This window comes from Microtus ochrogaster, chromosome 1 (genome assembly GCF_000317375.1).
Source record: "Microtus ochrogaster isolate Prairie Vole_2 chromosome 1, MicOch1.0, whole genome shotgun sequence".
NCBI classification, from domain to species: domain Eukaryota; kingdom Metazoa; phylum Chordata; class Mammalia; order Rodentia; family Cricetidae; genus Microtus; species Microtus ochrogaster.
In genome coordinates, this window is record NC_022009.1 from 36,463,307 (window position 1) to 36,481,600 (window position 18,294).

General features: G+C 45.6%; 1 protein-coding gene across 5 annotated transcripts in view; it reads right to left on the reverse strand.

Annotated features, from left to right (window-relative positions):
- Ttc7b (tetratricopeptide repeat domain 7B) overlaps positions 1-18,294 on the reverse strand; it is a 190,113-nt gene that overhangs the window by 145,114 nt on the left and 26,705 nt on the right. For 3 of the 5 annotated variants that reach the window (XM_026780674.1, XM_026780680.1, XM_026780689.1), the window contains exons 3-5: positions 13,652-13,782; positions 4,403-4,524; positions 3,213-3,236 (exon numbers count right to left, since the gene is read on the reverse strand). In XM_026780674.1, the coding sequence (XP_026636475.1) occupies positions 3,213-3,236; positions 4,403-4,524; positions 13,652-13,782 (277 nt within the window). The remainder of the gene's footprint in view (positions 1-3,212; positions 3,237-4,402; positions 4,525-13,651; positions 13,783-18,294) is intronic. The other 2 variants (XM_005343452.3, XM_013346495.2) reach the window with 1 other exon arrangement.

The window sequence follows — 18,294 nt, forward strand, 5'->3', positions numbered from 1 at the left end:
AGCTCTGCCCCTGCTGGCTCCTCCACCAGCTCTGCCCCTGCTGGCTCCTCCACCAGCTCTGCCCCTGCTGGCTCCTCCACCAGCTCTGCCCCTGCCGGCTCCTCCACCAGCTCTGCCCCTGCTGGCTCCTCCACCAGCTCTGCCCCTGCTGGCTCCTCCACCAGCTCTCCTCCACCAACTCTCCTCCACCAGCTCTCCTCCTGGCTCTATTTCCACTTCTTGCAGGTCCTGAGCTGGCTCCCAGACAACACTTCTCTCCTACTGTTCTTGTTAATTCCACTGGCTGGGATTTAGCTAAAAACAACATGATAAAACTCAAGCTTTATGACTTGAGTTCAGTCTGTGTCTGTCCATCTTCCTTGCTGATGCTCCCTTCAGGTGCATATCAGAACAGAACAGACTCAAAAGCAAGCTTCCAAATCTGACTCTTTCCCTGTCCCCACCCACTAGCCTTGATGCTCTGTCTTAAGCCTTCTGTCTAGGCTACACTGAGCTGAGCTAGACACTCTGCAAAAGTCAACAAGATTATCTGAGAACATGCTTAACAGAGATTAGTGGTCTGCTGTTTCTGCGAAAACGGAACTCCAAAAGCTCTAGCACTGCAGCACCTCAGGGGAGCTCCAGACCTGCACCATCCACACTGCTTTCTTTGACTCAAGGACTCCCATTAAGAAAGTGATGCATCTTAACTAATGGCACAACCTAAGAGGCTTGTCTCCCAATTGAGAGACATTTGCCTTGTCCTGTCAGCCAATGCTTACCCTCCCTGCTTAAAACCAGTTCAGAAGCAGGGGAGGAACCCTGCTGATAAAAGCAAAATGACCTGAAATGTCCTCCACTAGCCTGGTTTACAACAGAGGGTTGAAGAGCCTGAAGCAAGCGTCTCTGGTGACTCTAAGCAGGGAAGTAGCATGGGTGAGCCCATCCTCTGCCACTGGCTGTGCTGTCAGTGAGAAGCGACCTGCCTATGTCCAGCTCCAAACCCTGGCCTCTGGAGCCCAGCGACCACCTGATGCCTGCTTCTCTCCGAGACACCACCTCAACCAACTTCGCCCGAATATTGTCACAGTTTTAGCTTGTCAGTCAGCTGAAATAGACAAACCGACAGGCAGGCAGGTAACTTCTTTTGGTGGGGTTGAACCCAGGTTTCCTGCACATACCACTGCCAGTGACAGCTCAGACCCTTTTGTTTTCAGACAGAATAGCACTGTTGCTCAGGCTGACCTTGAACTTGCAATCCTTCCATCTTAGTCTTCTGAGAAGCTGGGTTACAGGTACACACCACCAACACAGCTGGTAAAATGTTTTTGTTTCTTTGTTTGTTTTTGTTTTTTGAGACAAGGTTTCCTGTGTAATTCTGGCTGTCTTAGAACTCACTCTAGACCGGTTTACCTTGAACTCAGAGATCTGCTACCTTTGCCTCCCTGAGATCAAAGGCCTGAGCCACCACCACCCAGCAATGTTTTCATTCTTAATAGGCTGCTAGCCAGGACGATCAGAGAAATACATATGAAGGGTAGGTGAGTTCATTCCACATCCAGCTATATCCAAGGACTCCTGGAACAGGAAGGCTGGGAGTGCTGGAGGCCTAGACAGTAACAGGGGAAGAAAGGGAGGGAAAGGGAAGCACGCCCAGAAGGGGTGGGGGAGAGGGAGAGGTTCACAAGGACATGGAGACTAGGACAGTGGGGTACAAAGTCAAGGCAGTTGGTCAGCTTAGACAACAGCAGGACCAAGTTCCCAGGAAGATGCTCGAGGACACTAGTTTGGTAGTTACTCCTGGAATGATGGAAAATTATAAAAGGTAAGATTCATCCCCATAATTCAGTGAGTACATAAAAACAACCCAGATGCTAAGTGTGGATCTGAGTAAATTTCTAAGATGTTTATCTATTTCTACCTAAGACAAAAGTCATCTACACTGCATTTTCCTACCACTGAAAGATCACTCCGCTCACCCGTACAGGGAAAAGTGAAGAAAGAGAAATAAGGAGAGGTGACGAACAGCAGTAACACCAGAAGACAGAACTGCTGGGGGCCTAGAGCATAGGACAGCAGCTCCTCCATGGGCTCAATGTCCAGGGTCAGCTGACCCTAAGGCCCCAAGAACCCACCAGTGCAAACATCCAAAATCACTGAGGTTTCAACAGGGACTCGCACCTCCACATACTTAGTAGCTCTCAAGTGTGGCCAAGTACAGCCTTTGAACACTGCAGATGGGAGGAGCCCTCAGAGTACCTGGTCTGCAGAGCACAAAGAATATGAAAGCATTAGAAAAGAAGAAGAAAGGCTTCAAAGGTAAGTGGGCCCAGACGGCCGCGTCAAGGCACTTCCTCGAATTTTGGTAAAATAAAATGTGTTGGAAATGAATCAGGATGTAATCCACAGAATGTAACCGTGCAAACCTTTCATTAATACACTTTAGTTGTATGCAGTGGGCAGCCAGCATCCTGGGGATGAGGTCAGAGCCTAACAGTCCCGATTCCCACCCACCTCCCCCAAATAGGCTTCAAAATGAGCTGTCCAGTCCACATGGGCAATCTCACAGAAGAAACTTCCTGTAGATTCTACAATGTAGAAGGTATTGACTTGGCCCCTGGGATCCCCAGTGGAACCATGTCAATATATCCCACAGATTAGAGAAGGCAAGGATTGGGGATTCTTCGTGAAAAGGGGACTCAACAGACGACTAGAAGAACATTCCCTGTGCCCTCCCTCGCCCTCCATTGGCAGAAGCAGAGAGAACAGACTAAGGGACATGCCTCATTGCTCAGGCGATCTCAGTCAGTGGCTGATGAGATCAGATCTGAAGCCTCTTCATGCCAAAGGTACCAAGCTACCCACATCTTGGCATGTTGGCTGTGGTCTTTGGCAGGCCATGCTGAGCAGAAACAGTGAACTCTGGAGCAAAGAGGGCCTTCCTTCTCAAAGAGTTTAATACAATTTGGAAACTACCGATTTACTTTCAACAATACAAAAATGGGTACACACAGCAGTGAGCTTCCAGGCAGACCCCTTCTGAGAGCTACACCTCAAGGTTTAAAGGTCTTGAAAATGAAGATGGGGGGGAAGGGCTCCAACGTTCACTGTGTCAGAGACTGGGACTTGTGTCTCCTCTGTCATTCAAAGCACTACTGGACTACTGCTCCCAGAGGAAGGGGACGGGCCTCTAGGCCTCCCATGCAAAGCCAAGGGAGAAACCAGATACCTACTGTGGGTCTTCATGCACATCTATCCTGCAGCACAATGTCAAAACAAGGACAACTGAAGAGATGGCAACAGAATCAGCACGTTTCTCACAAGAACAACACGGAAGGAAAACAGACATCAATGCATTAGAGCCATCCTTTCCGTCCACGTTCTGTGACCCTTCTAAGCTTCTCAAAGGCAGTCTGGGGAGAAAAGTCCTGGCCATCACACATGTGTGCAGAAAGCTCTTGGGAGGGGAAAATCCACGTTTCTGAACCATTAAACTATTGAAAGGGATTCTGTGTGTTGGAGTCTCCTTAGGCGAAGTGGAGAGGAAGCGCCATTCATGTGGAGGAGGAGGGGCATCCGAGACATGGCTCCACCAGAGTCACAAGTCCAGCCTTGGAGCTCCCTACTGGGAATTCATACTCACCCAAGGGTCCCCCTCTCTGCTCTCCTACCCCCAAACCTCAAAGGAAGTCAGGAGAGTCAGATGGAGAGGACACAGAAAGAACCAATGCTCATCATTTTTATAAAACAATCCAACTATAGCACATAATGTACGTGTGTGTGCGTGCGTGTGTGTGAGCATACGTGTGTGTGCGTGTGTGCGTGTGAGCACGCATATGTGAGCACGCGTGTGTGAGCACGCGTGTGTGAGCACGCGTGTGTGCATGTGTGTGAGCATGCGTGTGTGAGCACACGTGTGTGTGCATGTGTGTGAGCACGCATGTGTGTGCATGTGTGTGAGCACGCATGTGTGTGCATGTGTGTCCGTGCGTGTGAGCATGCGTGTGTGTGCGTGCATGTGTATGAGCACACGTGTGTGAGCACACATGTGTGTGAGGGCACGCGTGTGTGTGCGTGCATGTGTGTGTGTGTGAGCATGCATCTGTTGCACTCTTGTTTTCTGAGACACTGACTATTACCAAATTTGGAGCTTACTATTGAGGCTAGACTGGCTAGCCAGCTAGCCCCTGGGATCCACCTCCACTCCCCAGAACTGGGATTACTGGCACTGCCTGGTTTTATGTGTAGATCTGGGTATTCATGCCTGTGGGGCAAGCACTTTACCTGCTGAGCACCTCCCCAGTTCTGTAATTCATATTTAAAATCACCTGTTCTAACAACTGAACCAGAGATAGCATATAAAAAGACCATTTTCCTTCTTAGGAAGTGGATTTAAAAACACGACAACAAAAAGAAAGCTTACCCATTTTTGAAATAGAGGACATGGGCTCTCTGAAGTCCTGTTTCTAGGAAAAAACCTAGTTCTTGATCGTGGGGAGCAGGGCCAGGCTTAGGGCTTCTGTTCTGAATATTAGTTAGCATTACCTAGAAGGGGAAAGAATTGGAAAACTAATCAAATACAGATCAATGCCACCTTCCTTCAAACCCTAGCTCCAAACACAATGGAAGACTTGAACAGCCAACTTCATCTGACAGAGACAATGGAAGACTTGAACAGCCAGCTTCATCTGACAGAGACAGATGCAGTGTCCAAGAGCAGCATGAGTAGCAGAGGATGATGTCTGTCACGGGGGCATTGGGCAGCCCTGCAGAAGGCTGGCTGGGAGAGCTCAGAGGATGATGTCTTTCACGGGGGCATTGGGCAGCCCTGCTCAGAGCATGGGGTCAACAGAATCATCAAACAGGGAGTCTCTGCTAAATGCCAACATGTTACCAGGGAGGCTGAGTCAAGCAGAATCGGGTCTCAGCAAAGAGCAGAAAGTCACTATCTACCAATGGCTCTGGTCAGGCAGGCAGTCACACTCCTCCACCGAGAGCCAGCAAGTGACAGAGTTGACACTAAGTGTGGAATTCGGCAAAAGACAAACTCCCCAGTTGTAGGCTCAGGCTGGGAGGCTGAGTGGCACTCATCTATCCTCAAAGAAAGAGCTGAAGAAAAACGGTCACTCCTTTTCCTCCTGAGCATGGCCTTTTGTGCCACGGATACCTTGTGCCGTGGATAACCAGGTTGAAAAGATTTAAATCTTTAGCTCTGAAAAAACAGAACAGAAAAGGCTGCCAACTCATCAGATAAGAGACTTGCGAGCTGAGTTCAGAGTGAACTGTAAACACACATCAGCGAACAAAGCATGTCTCAGAGAGGCCCAGACTCACAGTGCACTTAAAAACCACACAGGTGCTCTGCAGACATGCTGCTCACGTTTTCTGAAAGTCAGCAGCTCCCAAAGGCTTTGAATTTACTCTCCAAAGAAAAGCGAAGCAATTGCTGGTTCTCTAAGCTACAAACTGCCCTTTGGGTACAAAGGAAAGAACGCGCCACTGCTGGATAACAAAATCCAGATGGTTGTGTCTACACTACACTACACCTTAGCAAAAGTCCCCGGTTCCTTCCCACCTCTGTAGTGTTTCTTCCTGCAGGGACGGCACTTCCACCCCACTGCAGGCTTTTCCTCCTCCAGTGTGTCAAGTCAAGGGTCACAGATATGTACAGAGTCATGTCCTAGGCATTCCCTGTCTTCTCTTATGTCTATCTTGAGATAACAGCATCTATTTCTATGAGTTTCAAAACTCACTGGCATGTGACCAACTCTCCAGTTTAATTTCTGATCCAGGTCTTCCTCTGGCTTCCAGACTCATGCAACAACTCTGAAATTTGAGGGTCCAACACTGAAACTTTCCAATTACCCTTCAAGTTCTTTTGACAATGGCCTTTACTTTTGAAATGCTATGTTATTCAAAAGCAAAAGCAATTCAGTATTGTCCAAAGAAAATTAAAAACTGGCTTACAATTCTACCATAAAGTAATAGCCCACGCAACATCTGCTGAGTAGCAATGCACACATCTCTGTGCACATACATATTAAGCAGAGACAAAATCATTTTACAAAAAGAAGCCATCTTATAAATGCTAGTTATAACTTGACAGAAGTTAACTGAAGTAGTCACAAGAGGAGAAATCTCTTTTCCAGTAGAAGGGATCAAGCTTGGCTTTTATATATGCCAGGCAAGCATTCCACCAATAAATTATATTTCCTGCCCCAGAATTTTGTTCATATAATTCATTAAAAGTTTCCCTAAAGTTAAATACTAAGTTTATTATATTTACTACACTATATGTACATTAGTATGTGTGTATAAAAACTATACACATACAAGGGAAAAGGGGAGACAATTATTCTTTTACCTTCATATTTCAACTTTATATAGTAACTAATAACACATGACACAGATGTTGAGATTAGTATATTCATGCTTTCTATTTTGACTTTTCATCTATTTTTATTATATTATTATTTTTAGATTTAAGATTATGTTTCATTATATCACCATTTTCATATTGTTATGTAAATATGCCTGACAGAGAGATGTATGGACAGAGATAGATAGACAGACAGACAGACAGATAAAGATATAGTTGAATGCCTACTTTTTCTTTGTTTAGTTTGGTGTGATTTTGGTGATGAAGACTATGACTTTGTAGAAAGTTCAGAGGTCAGGTTGTACGGGTCTTCCAACATAATTCACTGACTTCAAGACATGTTTTGGCTGTTCTGGCTTACCTGAAATTTCACATAAATTTCTGAACCTTCTTCAAAAAAGTGGATCATATTTTGATTGTTACTGGATTTGTTTCCAGAAAGTTACCACGTTAATGGACTGAGAGCTTCAATCCATGAGAAGTCCTTTTCTATTTAACACTTTTTGCTACATGAATTCCTATGAATTTTAGTCTTTTGATGTTAGTAGACATGCTCTAATTTTAACTTTATAACCATTCCTTGTTAGTGTACAGAAACACATGACTTTGTCTTCTAGTCTTTATATTCCATAACTCTGTTGAGTTTGTTTATTAGTTTTGACAGATTTGTGCGTGTGGATTTTACGTTTATACAATCGCATATCTGGCAAAGAATTTCCAGTCTAGATGTCTTTTATTGCTTTTGCTGACCTAAACATAGGGAAGAATTCCTAGTAACATATCAAATGAAGTAATTAAAAAACTAATTTTCTTGTTTCAGATCTTGGGGGAATATACCCTATTCCCAGGCTGAGTAAGTTCCCACCCATCTCTAGACTGTTGGCTGTCTTTTCCATTAACCACGAAAAGATGCTGGGTTTTACCAAATGCTTTCTTTGAATCTATTGAAACAGTTTCTTTATGTCAACATGCTTCCTGAACTGTACATCTCTTAGTCATGGCTATATCCTTCCTAGAGAAACTCCTCAGCTTCCAAGAGGTTAATGTTGACAAATATATCATAAGTTACAAGAGCATTTAATACACCTAACGACCATCACAGCTTGGCCTAATCTACCTTGTACATGTTCTGAATACTTACAATAAACTACTAATGTAAGTTCATTTTTTGACAAAGTACTGACCAGCTCATGTGACGTACTGCATGCCTGTGCATGAACATGCTGGCAATGCGGTGCAGAGTGCACTTGGGTGTCAGCTCCTCCTGAAGCTGATCTTGACTTCACGCTGGCCCAACATTATTCTCTGGCTTCAAAGTAGTCTTCCCACACCAAAGTGTTCCTCGTGCTGGCTGAGAGCCTGATCCTCTTGAGGTGGCGAGGTTCCTAGGGATGTGTTCTGCAGCTTCTCCATTAAGGCATCCTGGTGCCAAACTGCCAAATGTGGGCACCATGAAGCCAAAGCCACCAAATTCTGCACCTTCTGGGGCTGCAACTGGCCCCTTCTTCCAGTTGCGTCTACGTCAGCCTTCTGTTGGTTTCCCCCACTGCTTAAGCCGGTGATTCTCAACCTTCCTAACACTGAGACGCTTTAGTGCACTTCCTCCTGTTGTGGTGATCCCAAATTATGAAATTATTTTTGTTGCTATTACATAACTGTAATTTTGATACTATTATGGATCACAATGTAAATCTCTGTGTTTTCTGATGGTCTTAGATGACCCCTGTGAAAGGACCATCCAACCTCTAAACTGGTTTAAGGTTTTCTGTAATTTCTGTAATTCCCTTTCACAATTTGAAAGCATAGCTGGATGGGTCTTGCCCCGAGGGCACCACTCCTTCTATTCCACCCAGCAGCAGGCTTTGCTTTAAACTTTCATCTCCTTGAGTGCTGGACTTAGCTCCATTACACTTCCTGGTGCTCCTTTTCTCCTCAAACTGGACATATTAAATTTTTTCCTTGCTCAGCTTATTCCTTTTCCTTACAGGTCTGAATAAGACTGAGCACTAATAACCATACGGCAGAGTCAAGAGGCTGTTTTGAAATCGCCTCTGCCAAGGCTACTGATCTAAACTTTCTTCACTTTAGCCACTGGCAGTTTTTTTTTTTTTTGGACAAGGGCAGAAAGCTGCCACATTATCACCAAAATATCATAAGAATGGTCTCTTGGCCACTTATTAATATTCTCCTCTGAAAGCTCTCAAGGCAGGCCATCAAAATCTACACTCTCTCAGCATCAGTCTTCCACACTCCTAGGAAACACCACTTAAAGCACTCAACTGCTTCTCTAGTCCAAAGTTCCAGCGTCAACAGTTGGCCAACAAAGAGCATGGTGGGACCTGTCAAGCTAAACCTGGTCTATGGAGAGAGTTCTCAGGACAGCCAGGGCTACACAGAGAAACTCTGTCTCAAAAAACCAAGAAAAAAAGAGAATACTTTACTGTTTGGAAGGAAAAGGCATTATAGCAAGGCACAGCCGTGAACACAAGTTACTGGACCTGTCTGGAGTTCTAAGAATGTTGTGGAGGACAGAGGTCCAGGCAGTCAGATGTCAGGCTCAAAATTATAGGTGCAAGAGCAGAGGCTGGCCAGTTCCTTTCTGGACATTCCCTAAGGAAGTGTTCGTGTACTGACCTGTGCTCTAAGCTGGAGTGAATGATGGAAACAGACAGTAAGGAGGACGTTGTCTTGGCTGCCTCACATTTGAAAGCCACTTTAGTGGCTTATGTGTTTAACTCAAGCCCTGCCTCTCTCGGCAGCTTCAATTCCAGCTTGAATTCAAGACACACAGTGACCTTGATCTGATCCAGCTTTGGATCCGTCTCACTCAGCTGTGCCACTCAAGCTCCCTTGCAGGGCAGACATCATAACTCAAGTCGTGACCTGTGGTCCCTGAGTAGCTAACTGAGGAGAAGGAATCTGGGCTGGGCTCTGCAGTACTTGGGGACCTGGTGTTGGGCTGGGCTCTGCAATACTTGGGGACCTGGTATTGGGCTGGGCTCTACAATACTTGGGGACCTGGTGTATCTTCTCAGAACTTTAGCACTAGAATGGCCCCTAAACAGGTAAAGATGCCTTGCAATGTAGCTTTAGCTTCTCTTCCAAAACCGGGTGTGAAGAAATGAACTGTCAGTGGAAGGCAGAGCTCCACCCTGGCCCTGCTCCTGCTCTAGAATGCTACCAGCTGGCCAGGCAGTATATGCAAAGCCCGGAGACAGGATGACTTAAGTGCCAAAAAAGCAGGACTTGGGTTATGACAGCAAGGATGAGGTCATCTTTATCCATATCACTGCACCACCAGAAGGGCCTAACAGAGCAGAAAACTTTATTTACTGTTGGCACGCTGCCACTATCTGAATATAAACTAATCAAAGCCACCATATGTCACTGTTAATGCTATTTGCTTGGATTTGATTAGTCTGATCAAATTATTTTACACACAATATTTGCTATATTTTATTCTCTTTCAGAAAACAAACTATCAGAGAACATCATTGGTCCAGATCTCTATAACCTTCATTTGACGAGGACAACCCTAACCAAACACTGAACACACAGCTTTCATTGACTCATCTCCCTTGACCCTGCCTCCACATTTGGGGCCAGCACCCAGCTACCTGGCATCCCACCATCCCTGGGAATGCTGGATCTCAAACCCTTTGCCATTAGACAATTCTAGTCCTACTAGTCTGCTGTGAAAACAGAAAGTGAAGCACAAATAAATGAACAGGCCAAGTCCATCTGAGTGTAAAGAACAATCCAAAACCCAGGAACAGGAAGAACAGGCTTCAGTACAGACAGAGCAATCACATGACCCCAAAAGAATACTTTATAAACGTGTCACTATGTTCCTAACTAGACAATGTGCTTGTAATAGTCCAGATTTTCATCTAGACACCTGGACCGTTTAAAGGTTGTAATGAACACTATGCTAACATCTGCTGCGTGCTAGCAATTCACTGGAGAATACTATATGGCAGTTCCTACAGCTATTTACAGATGAGGCTATGGAACACACACAGGCTAGGCGGCATGCCTCAAAGTTCCCCAGCTAAGCCGAGTCTTGACCAGGACTTGAGAGGAAGACAAGCTCAGACCCCTTTCTGAAGTGCCATCCACTGCCCCTCTGTACAGCTCCTACATGGATGAACAAAAAGACTAACTGCAGGCAGATTCAGAGAATGGCAGAGCCTCAGATTTGGAAAACCGTTAGCCACTACAGTAACCTTAAGAGTTCTCCCAAAGCTTTACTGTTAATGAATGAACTTAAGAGCCAATTCCTATAAATAAAATGACAATAAATCCTGGCAAAGAGCAGCTGCCTCACCTCAGGAGGGCAGGAGGGTAGGAGAAGCCACTGTGCACTGCCTCTGCCCAGTGCCTGGCAAGGTGAAGGCGCATCAGATCTTCTTCCTGGGATGACTGGAAGGTAAGGCACTACCTGTCCCAGACCTGCTCAGGCTTTTACTCCTCTCAGAGTCAATTTCTGTTCTCACTCCAGCAAAACTCTTTAAAAGTTCAAAAGCAAGTCAACCGAGTTCAATCTTAAGAACAAATAAGGTCAATGAAACCCTAAACTCCCAGGCAGCGCAGTCTCCCCAGTTTCTAGACTGCCCAACATAAAACGTCTTGAGTACCGACTGCAGTCAAAGCAGATGTTCGGCTGGGTCAACCTCCCTCCCTGCTCAAGTCTGGGCAGGTCCAAAGTTTCCATAAAGGAAATGGTACTGAAAAATCAGAGCCAGAAAGAGCCATGCAGAGAGGCTGAGATTAGATGGAGGCAGGAGAAGTGCTCCCCTGGGGTTCTGGGGGTCGGGGTTCTCACAGTCCAGTACTGTGGAATGCTTTCTACAAGTGGGTGTGGCGGGTGTGGCGGGTGGGAGGATGACAGTTCAGTGCCACACAGCAGCCTTGAGATGAACTGGTGAGGTGAGCCCTGTACTGGGTGTCAGGAAAGAGCTGGTTCCTAATTGGCCAAACTTGCTGGGTATCCCGGGGCCTTAACTTTCTTTTCAAAACCTAACTCCCTTAAACCAAAACAGAAGGAAGTGAGGAAGAGGGAGGAAGGGAGGGTTCTTTTGGATTCCATGGCTATGGATTCCCCTGCTGTCCAGCTGAAGAACACACCAGTAACCAGGGAATTACTACAAAAGGCAGGAGATCCCATCTACCACTTCCTGTGTCACTGCAGACACACGTGACAAATGAGTCCCTCTCTCCCTACCAGGGAAGGGCAGCTCCACAGTGGACATGTAGACGGTGAGCTGAGAAATGAAGGTCTCTGATCAAAGCCAAAATATATGGTCAGCAGCAGAGCTCAGTTGGGACGAACTGGGTTTTCTACAGCCATGTGCCAGTCAGGGCAGGTCGGCAGGGGAGGAACACAGTCTTCAAAATCAGCCTGCACCATCATTTCCGACAACAACAAAATTCACTCCTCACAGAACCTTCCAGTGGGACAGCATACTGGTCAGAGAGCCACATCAACCTGAATTCCCCAAACCTGCGTCTTACAGTCATGGTTAGTCAGGCCCGGGTCAAATGAGTCTCAGCAGTTCCCAGCCACTCCTGAGTTTCTTCTTTCCCGGCCCAGAGACAAGGCTGTCTCTCCCCACACCCATGAACACACTGTGAAATGATTTCTGTAAGAATTACTTCCCAGCTGTATACACAGGGGAAAAAAGGCTTAGGTAGTTCCTCTACCCTCTAGTCATTATAGAAAAACACGGCCTTGAAAGCTCATGGAAAGCAAACCTTCCGATCACATTCAAGTCTTACAAGGTTGGTTATTGTTTCCAACAATCCCACAGGTGCATATCGGTCCAGCTTTGGTTAGACCACAGGAAAGTGCCACAGAAGAAATGGTGAGGACTTAGTGTCATTACAAACTAGTGACACCAAGAATCTAGTATGTTCCTGGATCCAGACTGTCTTTATCCATGTGACCTTATTGTAGTGTGGAGCGGCGGACCACTTCCCGTCGCACGGCTCCTGCACAGCTAGCTTATGCCCCGAAATAATCATACAGAAACTGTATTCTTTTAAACACTGCCTGGCCCATTAGTTCTAGCCTCTTATTGGTTAATTCTCACATCTTGCTTTAACCCATATTTAATAATCTGTGTAGCACCACGAGGTATGGCTTACCAGGAAAGATCTTAACCTGCGACTGTGTCAGGTGGGAGAATCATGGTGACTGCCTGGAGAGGAGAGGCATGGCGTCTGACTCGCCGCCTTCTTCCTCCCAGAATTCTGTTCTGTCTACTCCACCTATCTAAGCTGCTGTCCTATCAAAGGCCAAGCAGTTTCTTTATTAATTAACCAATGAAAGCAACAGATAGATAGATGACACTCCCACATTACCTTATAGAGTTCTTGCAAGAACTTCATGAGGCAGGACTACTTGTATGAGCCTTTTATAGATAGGGAAACTGAGGCTGAGCTGTGAAGGAGCTTAGTAAAGAACAGACCGGAAAGACAGGGGTCCTTCTGAACAGGTAAGATGGCCACCTATCCCTGACCACATCCCTACCCCATTCTAGACCCCCTCCCTAGACCGGACCCTGGCCCCGTCCCTGGCCCTGACCCCATCCGTGACCCCTTCCCTAACTCCATCTATGACCCCTGTCCCTGACCTCATCCATGGCCCCATCCCTGGCTCCATTTCTGACTCCTTCCCTGACCCCATCTTTGGCCCTGACCCCATCCGTGACCCCTTCCCTAACTCCATCCATGACCCTGTCCCTGACCCCGTCCCTGACCCCATCCCTCCTCCAGCCTCCTCTGCTTACTCAGTCTCTGCTTGTGTGACATTCTTGTCAGCTGCCATTTTTCCTTCCCCTGAGACAGACCAAACATTTGACTGCTATGGCCTTTCCAGAGAGTCTCATGAGACAGTCTCTATTCCAGAAAGACTAGTTAAGAACCTGGCAAGCCTCTACCATACTATCAAGGTAAAGTGCCCAAACTGCAGCTAAATACCTGCTAGTATGAAGATCAAGCAAAGATATGAGTCTACACCAGGAAAACAAGAGTGACTGGCCAATCCCGGTATGCCAGAGGTATGGATAGCCCTTACTGTCGTATCTGCACAAACACACTGACCCACTTATTTTCATAGATGCCACACCTATGACCATTTTCTCCATAACATTCAGGAATGCAAGCAGTGCTCGCATGCAGAGGCAGACATGTCAACGGTGTTCCAGAGGTAGGCTACAGCTACCCATAATCCGACTCGGGTGCAGAGCTGGGGAGGAGAGCAGCTGGAACAAACACATGGTTCTTACGTACCCTTTCGATCTCCTGGAGGTACAAGAGCGCGATGTCCCCGGCTTTCTCGTAGCAGGTGATGACATCCTGCTCCCGGTCCACATGGAGATTACTGGTTGAGGACGACACAGGCAGCTTCTCTAGACAAAGTCCTAAGAGCAAAGCAAAGTCAGAAACCGGATGAGCTGGTTTTCATGGGACTTAGTTTTAGGTTTTGGAGGGCCAGAAAATGGTCTGTGCCATTAGAGGCTGATGGAGAATTGGACCCTCCACCCTGTCCTCCTTGAATTGAGACAGGGCCTCCCTGTGCAATACTGGCTGGTCTGGAACTCCCTAAGTAGACCAAGTCAGTCTTGAACTCACAAAGATCCACTTACCTCTCCCTCTGCTTCTCAATTAAAGGCATGTGACACCATACTCTGATTGTCCTTTCTCTTAAAGACAAATGGAGCATCAAAATGAAGCACCAGGAGGAACATTTACAGTGGCAGAAGAGGCCACTCACAATACACAGCCACCTATTTCAGCTTGATGCTCGGTGTGACCTTGAGAGGGCCCGTCACCACAAGCTCTTCAGTCCTGAAGACTATGAGGGTCATTTTTATACATCAGCATCACCAGGTAATGGGGTGCTAGGACGTTTGAACAATTATTCTGGGTGTGTCTGTTGGGTGTTTCTGGATGAGAATTACACTTGGGCTGGTAAGCTGAGTAAGCATGCTGCCTTCCCTAAGTGGGCAGGCCTCTTCTAGTCACCTGAATAGAACAGGACAATAGCTAGGATAGAGCAAAGCAAGGCCTTTCCTGCCTGAACAGCAGCATTGGCTCCTCTTGGCCTGAGGCCTGCTGGCTCTCAGACTGAAACCTATGCCACTGGCCTTCGGGTTCCCAGGCCTTCAGAATGGACTAGAAGCACACCAGCAGATCCCTTGGGGTTCTAACAGTCAACTAAAGGTCTTACCTCCCACTGACCCTGTCCCAGGAGGGTCCTAACTAATACAAAGATTCACTCAACAATGCCCAAAGCTCTTCAACAATTTTTAAAAGTGAGCGAATCTGGCTGCTCTTGTTTACAGCTTAAATGTCCCCAAAGGCCTTTATGTTAAAGGTGTGACCTCCACAGTGGTGCTACTGGGAAGACATGGAATCTTTTAAGAGGTGGTAGCTAGTGAGACATCTCTGGGTCACTGGGGCATGCCTTGGAATAATCCTTCAATGCTCAGAGGGAGCATTACTTAAAAACTAGGAAATCTTACCACATTCAGACAACACTCAGCTCTGGACTAAAAGACAACCTAGAACATTGTCTGGAGGCATTTTTCTCATAGTGAGGCAAACAACTCTCTGCCAGAGGAGAGTTCAGGATTGAGATGTGCGAAAGCATGGGAGGCTGAAAAAATACAATGTGAGAACGAGCAAACTTTTTTTGGTTTTTCGAGACAGGGTTTCTCTGAAGCTTTGGAGTTTGTCCTGGAACTAGCTCTTGTAGACCAGGCTGGACTCGAACTCACAGAGATCCGCCTGCCTCTGCCTCCTTAGTGCTGGGATTAAAGGCGTATGCCAACACTGCCTGGCAAGCAGACAGTTCTTGAGCCCAGTGTCCATCAACCTTCAACTGGCCTAGAGAGATCAGTCTTTAGCCAACAAAAGGCAGCAGGAGAAGACACGGTGGGGATGGTGTGGCAGGATTTTTACAATTAGGAGTTCTGCTTCCTCAAGTGCCCTATGCCATGATATACATTCCAGCTCATCTCAAAGTCTGAGAGTCTGGAATTGGAAGGGGCAGATTAATTCCCCTTCCAGTTGAAGAAGTGGAGACCTTCCATGATAAGGAAAGTGATTTGTCCCAAATCACACCAGGTACTAACATTCCAAGTGTGGACCTCACTCCATGTCTTTTCACGGCTTGCTAGCTCGTTTCGTTCTCTTGCTAACTAACATTCCACTTACCTACCTACCTTTGAGTGGTTAGCTTGACTGCTTAGTTCTGGCTCTTGAGAAGTTAAAAACACACACATGTAGGACTGTTCTGTGGACATGCTTCAATTCAACTTAGTAATACCAAAATGTGCGCCTTCTAGCTCACATGCCCGACTATGCTGAAGACACAGTCTTGGGAGAAAACACGCCACACTTCTTCTCACCTTCCGACTCAGACCAAGAGTCGCTGCTTTCCGAGGTGCAGGACTAAGTGAGTTCCTAGCGCTCTGCTTGTGCCCAGCACTGGTGTTGCTGGCTCTGGGAGTCAGACAGTCTGATAGGTGCACAGTGGCATCTCGTTCCTGTCTGACTCTGCACTTCCCTTTCGCATGCTTATCTGCCACCTGCATCCATATCTCAAGTGCTGCCTGGTTAAATTTTTTGCTCTTTTTCAATTGGGGTATTTAGGGATTTCCAGTTTTGAGTTTTAAGTATACTCTGTATGAGAATGAGATTGAAATTAATTAATATTCAAATGAGAGCCTTTATTATAAATATTTCTTTTGTAAATATTTTTTCTCAAAATCTAAGACTTCTATAGAGTATATTCACAGATATGTTCATCTGTGTGTTGGTGAGCACAGAGATCAAAATCAGGTGTCTTTTCTACCTCTCCATATCACTTTTGAGACAGGGTTTCCTCACTGGACCTGGGGCTTGTCAATTCAGGTAGACTGCAGGCCAGCAAGCCCCAGGGTCCTCGGTGCTGGAACTGTGAGCACTTGCCAGGCTTTTATACAGAGGCTAGCGCTCTGAACTGTAAGCCTGCACAGGCAGCATTTTACCAGCTAAGCCAGACCCCAGCCTTCCAAGTCAAACCCTTCTCTTCCCACTCCTTAGCTGGCATCTTTCAGATTTAACTTTATTATTTATTTTATATATTTAACTTTATTAAATTCTAATTTTTATCAACCTTTACTTTCATGGGTTATACTTTAGATATTATAACTAAACCTCACTGGTAAACACAAAGTCACCCAGCTTTCTCCTGTGTTATCTTCCAGGAGTTTCACAGCTTTGCGCTTTATTTTGACACTTATAATACTTGAGGCCTATGGCTGAGTTTTTCTTCTTTATTTTTCTGCATCTGTACTCAGTAGTCCTGGCATTAAGACTGCCTTTGTCAAAGCCTAGTTGACTCGGTTGGATGGGTCTAGCCTTTAGCCCTGCTCTGTTCTACTGACTTACCTGTCTGCTCTTTTATCAGTATTATGCTGTCATGATCACAGTATACTATTCTGATATCACTAGTGAGGTGTAATATACATGAGATAAAATTTGCCTGTTTCATGTATTCAATTTTTTTAAAATAAAATCAAAGTCTTTATAATTTGTGGTAGTTTGAATAGGAATATCACCTACAGACTTATGTGTTTGAATGCTTGGCCCATAGGGAGTAACACTATTAGAAGGTGTGGCCTTGTTGGAGGAAGAACTTTGAGGTCTTACATGCTCAAGCTACAGCCAGTGTGGCACACAGTCTCTCCCTGTAGCCTGCGAATCCAGATGTAGAACTCTCAGCCCCTTCTCCAGCATCATGTCTGCCTGCACGATGCCAAGCTTCCTGCCATGACAATTTTGGACTAAACCTCTGAACAGCAAGCCAGCTCTAGCTAAATGTTTATAAGAGTTGCTATGGTCATGGTGTCTCTTCACCCAAACTAAGACAAAATTTGAATTTAGAATAATATAATCATCCTTAAATGCTGTTTTCTGCTCATAAAGTCAGTTCCCAGTCCTGCCCTCAGCTTTCGACTACCATCAATCTACGATCTCTATAGCTTACTCCTTCTGGACACTTTATTTAAATGAAGTTGTACATATGGCCTTTGGGAGATATTTCTTTGAATACATGCTTCCCAGGCTCATCCAGGATATAGAAAGTTTCAGTGCTGTTTTTATTGTCTTTCTCTTTTCACAGTATTTTCATTGCTCCAACAGGCTGCATTTTCTACCCAACTGCCCAGTGCAGACACAGGTCATTCCCACTCTGGCTACTATGAAAAATGCAGCTGTGAGTATTCATGGACAGCCTTCCTGTAGAGAAATATTTTAATACTCTTTGGTTGGCATATAGGGGTGGACTTGTTAGATCACATGACAAGTTTCTTCTTAATTTTTTAGTTGCCAAACTGTTTTCTAAACTAGCTTCAGCTTTCTGCATCTGGCCAGCCATGGGTGAGCGTCCTGTCTCCACAGATCTGGCATTGCTACTGTCTGACTTTTACACAGCATTGCCCCAGAGGGCAGGAAAAGGCATCTCATTGTGTTTAGAGTCATATTTCCACAACCACTGACTCCAGCCACCCATGTGTTCATGTGCCTATTTATTATCTACATATCTTCTTTAGTCAATTGTCTTAAAATATTTAATCCACTTACAAGGTTACTAGTTTTCCTACTGACTTGACAGTGTTTGTATATTCTAGATATAGATGCTCAGATTTGTGATTTGGAAATATTTTCATTCTATGAATACTATTACTACTACTTCTTCTCCTTCTCTTCCTCCTCTTCCTCCTTCTCCCCACCCCCACCTCTCTTTACATTTTTTAACAGGGAATTTTCCCTGGGTGGATAGAGATCAACCATGATCTGTTTGTGCCACACAAACAGGACATTTCTTAAACAGCAGAAATAAACTTTTGATGAAATCAAAGGTATCCATATTTTCTTTAATTGGG